The 7,901-nt window shown below is 38.0% G+C and overlaps 1 protein-coding gene across 4 annotated transcripts in view; it reads right to left on the minus strand.

Moving 5' to 3' along the window:
- Positions 1-7,901, minus strand: part of Diaph3 (diaphanous related formin 3) — a 471,820-nt gene that overhangs the window by 402,200 nt on the left and 61,719 nt on the right. For all 4 annotated transcript variants that reach the window (XM_031361487.1, XM_031361488.1, XM_031361490.1 and 1 more), the window contains one exon: positions 2,073-2,177. In XM_031361487.1, coding sequence (XP_031217347.1) covers positions 2,073-2,177 — 105 coding nt within the window. The remainder of the gene's footprint in view (positions 1-2,072; positions 2,178-7,901) is intronic.

Consider the following 7,901-nt stretch of genomic DNA (forward strand, 5'->3'; position numbering starts at 1 on the left):
AAAATTCGAGTTTATCTTTTCTTTTTTGTCTGTTTATTTTCTTAAATTCCAGAATTAAAATTCACTAACAAACAGGATTTTCTAAGCCAGCTATAACTCACATAACAGATCCTATGTGTTCATACTTAATAAATTTATGCCTGAATTTAAAATTTATTAATAGTCATCTTCCCTAGCTATTCCACACAACACAATGCACGTGCAATCTTTTGGGTTTTGTACACTGCATTTTGAGTGTTTTACTTATGTGTAGTGTTAAAGTTATATTACATGGACCAAATGGCTCCATTAACAAACAATGACCGGAGCACTTTGGCAGCCATCTCTGATGTCTAGAACCTTGGCTAACAAATACTAACCATCAATAAACATGTTCTGGATAAATAAGTGTTTTTATAAAAATGTGAAATTGCCCATCATAAATTTATTATAAGATACTTATTACTATACCTCTTATGATAAATTTAATATAATGGTAATGTGTGCAATAATGATTTCAATCACAATAATAAGCAAATAACAAGGACAACTACACAGAAGTAGTCACCAGTGTCAAATGTTCTAAAACTGGAAGAAGCAACTTAATGGTCACAGAATGCCTGTATGATAAAAGAATTGCCATTTTACAGGCGGAAAAAAAATGAAAAAGAATTACGTTAAGCTACTTATGCACAAAAGATATTTTAAAAAAGCAAAAACAAAAACAAAAAACAAACCAAAACTTGTAAATGGCAGCCACGTCTCGTTAAGGGACAAACCCCATTAATATCAGTGTCAGGGCCCGTTTATAGCAGGCTAGGAGAGGCGGACTACCACAGTGACTTCTACAACTGCGGAGGAGCCTGCCAAAACAAGAGGGATGGTTAAAAATTAAACATCACTTGAGTCTTTCTTCCAAAAGAAATAGCACTGAGATACAGACTGTCTAGCAGATAAACAGAGATGAGGTATAAATAACTTATGTTCTCATAGTCTGGCCTTAGGTTAAAGTATCCTGTGAAAATCAGTGTATAAGCTACTTCTTTCTAATCCTATTATAAATTCAGCCAAAAGCACTCTCTCCTGCCTTTCACTGCTTAGTTAGCCTCCTGTTTCAGGTAACCTCAGTTCTCAGCTTGATGCACTTGGGGAAGGTGGAACCTTACTTGAGAAAGTGTCTTTATCAGATTGGCCTGTGGGCTTCTCTTTATTGTTAATAGATAAAGAAAGACCCAATACATTGCGGGCTCTAATGCCACACTTTGGCACCTGGGCTGCATAAGAAAGCAGCTGACAAAGCCATGAGGAGCAAGCCAGTAAGCAGCAGCCTTCCATGGTCTCTGCTCCAGTTCCTGCCTCCAGGTTCCTCCCTTAGCTTCCCGCTCAAGATGGCCTATAATTTGTAAACTAAAAAAAACAAACACTTTCCTCCCCAAGTTGGTTTTGGTCACTGTTTCATTACAGAAAAGCAAAGCAAACTAAAATACCTCCATGTTATGTTTCTCATCCAATCCCCATTTTTCACAACTTCTATCAAGCTCATTTGTTTTTCAATGAAGTAAATAAAACAGATTCTGTGTGCCAATTATACTTTCCTAGACACCTAGCATTTCCACTCCTTTTCACCTTTCCCTGAAGAACTGCTCACTATGGGGAGATACAATCCTTTTAATACTTACATTTGTACTGGGTTCGAAGATGATCGGCCCATAGGAAAATGCACAATATGGAATTGACTATTGTGAATTCTAACTTAGATAAGTAAAGTTCTATAGTCTAAATATGATCTTCATTTATAAGTGACACTGGAAATCAATGACCATGTTAATTCACTAACAAAGTATGGTCTCAGGACACACTACTGTGCTTCTTAGCAGTGAGACTGGCCAACACACACACACACACCCACACAAAGTTTAAGAGAATACTAGAGAAATGTCTTAAGCTAATTTATTACAATACTTGTTTCTAATTATGCATTCAAAGCCTTCTGATTGCAGTTTTGCACGAGCGTAAGCACTTCATTAGACAAATGCATTGTTCCCCACACTGCATGCTGCAGCACTATTTTTCAGGCTGACAGCTTTACTTACTGTCTTAGAAGCAGTATTAATGTACTGCATCACCATTTCTTTTTTGATACTGAAGTCTTTTTCCCGCAATGGTGCCTTTTTATCTTCATTTAAATTCATATCTTCCTGGAAAACACAATTAAAATGCCTGATTTTAGAATCTAAGTAGAGCAGCAGTTCCCCGTATACTCTATGAAACAGAAAAATCAATAATTTGTGACTAAAGCAGCATTAATTGTTTTGGAATGATTTACACACGGTTCTGCCTGAAGGAAGGAGAGCTGGGTAGACAGACAGCATTCTAGATCATTTAACAGGTAAAACACTTACCAGAAAAGCTTTAAACTCACAGCAGGCTATTAAAATTATATTCACATCACTATAGATAATTAGACAGTTGCAGATTTCTGCCTTTCATAAGGTCATTAGGATTCAAAATTTCAATATATTTATTTATTTTACATCAGCTGCACCTGAAGCTATCTTGTACTGTTTTAAAGAGCTAATCTGCATACTATAAAAATAAAAAAGTAAATAAACCACCACCTTCCAGGATAGCTACAAGCATATGCATAATAACAGATTGCTACTACCAATGCAGGAAAACGGCATAATATTCTATAGTTTTAATCCCTTCTGTCTATCCATATCAAAAATATTAAGTAGTTAATTTACTGAATGATTTAAATAACATAAAAATTGAGCCTCTGCTCCGACAGTACCTGACTAATACAGATGTAGAGGCTCACAGCCATCCATTGAACTGAGTACAGGGTCCTCAATGAAGGAGTTAGAGAAAGGACCTATGGAGCTGAGGGGTTTGCAGCCCTTTAGGACGAACAACAACATGAACTAACTAGTACCCTCAGAGCCCCCAGGGTCTCAACCACCAACCAAGGACTGCACATGGTGGGACTGATTGTTCTGGCAGCATGTGTATAGTAGAGGATTGCAAATTCGATCATCAATAGGAGGAGAGGACCTCGGCCCTGTGAAGGTTCTGTGCCCCAGTGTAGGGGAATGCCAGGGCCAATAAGTGGGAGAGGGTAGGGTGGCAGGCATGGGGAAGGGGGAGGCAACAGGGGTTTGTTCTTCTTGTTTTTGTTTGTTTCTTTGTTTTTTGGAGAGGAAACTGGGAAAGGAGAAATTTACATGTAAATAAAGAAAATATCTAATAAAAAAATTTTTAAAAATTACTCAAAAAAAGATGAGCCTCTGAATGAATATAAGAGCTTATGAATTAAATCAAGATTTAAAAAAAAGTCTTAGCATTTGTCAATATCAAACATAACAAGGGTCTAATATCTTCTACCTTGTTTTAAGACTAATTTTGATTAATAACCCAAGTCAAAAACAGCCACATAAGTATATGAATTGCATGACCTGTTTAAGAGGTTGTTCTGGTGGAGAAGAAGAGCACCAATGATTTCCCATGGACTATAAAGAGCCCTGGATCAGACATAGGATGATTCAGAAAGCATTTGCATGTACGTTCTAGATCTACTACAAATGAACGCATAAAAATCAGAATCTCAGGTCACCTATACAACCCAACAAGCCAAATTTCCCCCAAATTTCATTCTTCAACAATTCAGATCATGAGTTTACCTAACACCAAACAAGTCAATAATCACAACTCCTTTCATTTCACACTGATAGAAAAATTTCCACTGGTTAGGTATTATGAACACTAGTGAGGTTGAAGCAAAAGATCCTAAGTTCAAGGCCAGGTAGGAATACACAGCAAGACCCTGTAGAGAGGAAGAAAGAGGAGGGAAAGGGATAAGAAATTTTGAGATCTTAGAATGTCCAGTTTAATGGGCTGACAAAAGGAAGTAATCAGTAACACCCCTCCCCAGTCTAGTTAAAATCAGCCTCGGAAAAGAAATGTATTTGCTTCATTTCTCCCCTTTAAGCTAATTTCTCAATAGGCTTTACCCTCACATATAATTTCAACAGATGAGCAAAATGGCTCAGAGGCTTGCTACCTAGCCTGACAACCTGAGTTTGAGCTCAATGACTCAAACTCCATGGGCTTTTGAAACCTGAAAGCTCTCCATAATGGAGAGAACTGACTACCATGAGTTGTTCTCTTCCCTGGATACATGCACCCATGTGCACACATGCATTCAAAAATAGTATATGTACATGTATATATGTATTTCTGTGTGTGTATGCACATGTGTGTGTTTGTGTGTGTTTGTGTGTGTGTGTATGGAAAATCTGAAGAATTTTTAGAATTCCTGGGAGATTTGATTGTGGCAGTGACAAGGATGTCATTCAAAAAGACATACTATAGGAGGTATTTATCACTTAAAGTTGATGTAAGGAGACACTCCTTTAAGAGAAGGTTTACTTTGTAACAGTGGTTGTTCTACAAGCCTGGAGACCTGTGTTAGAGCCCCAGGTAAAACAGGTCAGAAAGAATCATCTCATAAAGTTGTCCTCTCATCTCCACTTGAATGCTGTGGCACGTTTCGGATGTTTCTGGGTAGGAATGGTTTGGATGAGAATGGCCTCCACTGTCTGATAGTTTGAATGCTTTGTCAATAGTGAGTTGCTCTAGGTGAAAGGATTAGGAAGTGTGGCCCAGCAGGAGGAAGTAGGCCACTGGAAGTGAGCTTTCAAATTTCAAAAGCCCAGGGAGTCTCTCTTCCACTCTTCCTGCTGCCTTCTTATCTGGATGCAGAACTCTCAGCTACTTCTCCAGCACCAAGCCTGCCTGTATGTCATGCTTCCCACCACGATGATAATGGACTAAACCTCGGACACTATCTGCAAGCTTCCCGTTAAATGCTTTCTCTTATAAGAGTTGCCTTAGTCATAGTGTTTCTTCACAGCAATAGAACACTAAGACACATGATGCACACACAAGGTGGTGGTGGTGGTGATGATGATGATGATGATGATGATGATGATGATGATGATGCCGTCAGAAATCATCAAAGCTCTGGCACTATATCATTCAATGGGATTAGACACAAAATGAAACACTAAAAGTAGTATGAGTTTAATGTACGTTAAATAGCCCAGGAATCAACTATTCCATAGGTACACTACCCTTTTCATGGTCTCCCAACACTGTGCTTTGTTTCAGAAATGTAGTGCATGAATACCAAAACAGCACACCAGCAATGAGGCAGACATTCAGGAGTGTTTCCTTACGGTTCCTTGAATGGTCAGGCCAATTGTTTCTATTAAACAGATACATGTTATACTATGGCATTATACTGGATTCTTAATTATGAATATAGGTAACTCATTTTTATGTATAGAAAATTTTACTAGCCATAAGCCAGGCAAAAAAAAAACGACAAACAGTGCATGTTGTCACTCATAAAGAAGAAAGGAGTTGATCTCCAAGGACATATATAGTAGAGCAGGGCTTGCCAGAGGCTAGTAGGGTAGAGAGAAGAAAGAGAGCTAGTTAGATGTAGAAAATATAATAAGTTTTAGCATTCTACACCACAGCTGAGTGACTGTAATAATTCATTTATTAACATTTCAAAATGAAAAAGAATTTAAGTGTTCCTAACACAGAGAATGATAAATGATTGAGGTTATGGGTATATTAATTTCCTTGCTTTGATCACTGCACATTGGATCTATGTGCTGAACTCACACTGAAGCTCATGACGATGTACAATTATTAGGCGACAATTAACTAAGAAGAACTACACGGTGGGGGGGAGTTACGGAACAACTTATAAAAAAGGGGAGACCTAGCAGCATCTCTGATCTGTATTAAATTACTTACAACAGCAAATTAAAATATTTAAGAGACACAGAATACTAAGAAACAGATAGCTTATTAATTGAGCTGAAATCAAATTAAAATTTTAAGAGCGATGGTTGAAAGGAAAAAAAAATTAAAGCCACTGCTTTCTTTTCAAAGAGGTGTTAGCAGATAACATTCCTCCATGACTAAGAATGGTTGTGATACTTAATTTTAGTTGACAGTTAATTTTAGATTAATCCTTTGGATGGAGCTGGTAAGCACTATAGAGTTTCTGGGAGAGTATTTTATAATCAATTTAGCCATATGAAGCTATGGACTGATAAAGAAGAATCAACCTTCCACAATGGGGCAAGCACTATGCAATCAGTTGATGGCCCAGATCATCAAAAGGCAAAGGAAAGGTGAATTTATTCTATCGCGTGGATAATCTTCTTTCCTAACCTGAGGTCTACAGCCTAAGCCTTCCAAATGTAGATGTTGGAGCCATGTCTACTCCAATTCTACGCTCCAAGTTCTCAGGTCCTGGGCACTGCATTAAAAAAACACTGTGTCCACACTAGCCCCTTACATTCTCCACTTGTAGAAGGCCTGTGCAGGTAATGAGGCTCTACAATCTTTTAGAACAAGTCCCTTCATAAAGACCTTTCCATATGCCATAGCTATTAGTATTCCTATTGGTTCCAGACACACTAGAGACCTAGTGTACATGTGTTAGAACAGGTCTCACTACTTTCCTCTGGTTTATGGCAACTCTCCTGTCTCACTATGCAGTCATTTTTCTGAGAAATGTGGGATGACAGTATCCCAATGTGTTGATTTGTTTAAAGGAAGAAGAAGATAAAGTAAGAAAATTGGATTTAATTAACTCCCAAAACACAGCAAAACACCCCCCAGGTATATGACTACACGTAACAAGTTATTATTCTCTACACAAGGAGGAAAGGGTATTGTAAAGATAAACAAGGAGGAATGGACAAAAAAATAATCATATGGAAATATGTAATGCAAGATTTTAAAATACATTTTTATCTATAGAAAACTGTGCTAGAAAAATAAAAACTCCTGAAGCAACAGCACCTGGCTTTGAGAAGTAATGAAGTCCCTGAAAAACACATAAGGAGGTTTTGTCATAGAAAATGCACATCTATGATCTGAGTTTCAATTCCAGGGAGTCTGGACCTCCCGGACTATCTACAAAACTGAGCAGAGTATGACTGGGAAAGAGAGAAGATGACCACATCAATTTTCATATTTCTCAGGTCATAGTCTCTCAAAATAATCAAGCCTCCATCTCTTCGTTGAGCTTCAATAAAGGCAGAGAGGAGATGGCCAAAGGCAATGCATCAAGCAGGCAATCGCAGGATAAGGGAAGATGAGGAAGCAAAATAGAAGCAAGAACGTGTCAGCTGTGGAGTGCCATGTTGATCTAATCTGCAACACAGTCTAGACCAGCTGGAGAGGCCAGCCTCTGCAGGTTGGCCAGGCCTGGGAGTTAGGATACTAGTTTGAGCGGGTGTGGATACCTGAAAGATAACAATAAATTATTTGAGGGGCCCTCATCACCTCTGGCACCCTGGATAAACACAGAGGGGGTGGGTGAAGCATCAACCAGAATCCACTGACATCTAAAACTAATTTCCCTCATTAAAATGGGGTTTCCACTACAACTAAAAATAAAATGATCGCATAGAGATAATATAACTGAGCACTATAAATCATTATGAATTAACTAATTCATACTTCCAAATTTAATATGCAATACCTTCTACACTGCAAATAAAGGCAGAGAATGATAACATAACTACAGATCTTTTTACAGATCCAATATGGCAGCTTGTTGCAACATATTATTTTTTTCATCAAATATATATTATAGTCAAAGTGCTGAAGACAAAATACATGGAAGACATAATTACAAGATTTGATAAGTAATTTGTTAGGACTATTCAAAACTCCTGCTAACAAAAAGAAAAACAGTAACTATAAAAGATAAACTCCCAGCAGGGTAGAGGTGGGACACAATTTTAATCCTGGATCTTGGGAGGCAGAGGCAGGCAGATCTCTGAGTTCAAGCCCAGCCTGGTCTATAGGGTGAGTTCCAGAATAGCCAA

Source organism: Mastomys coucha, unplaced genomic scaffold (assembly GCF_008632895.1).
Source record: "Mastomys coucha isolate ucsf_1 unplaced genomic scaffold, UCSF_Mcou_1 pScaffold9, whole genome shotgun sequence".
Lineage (NCBI taxonomy): Eukaryota > Metazoa > Chordata > Mammalia > Rodentia > Muridae > Mastomys > Mastomys coucha.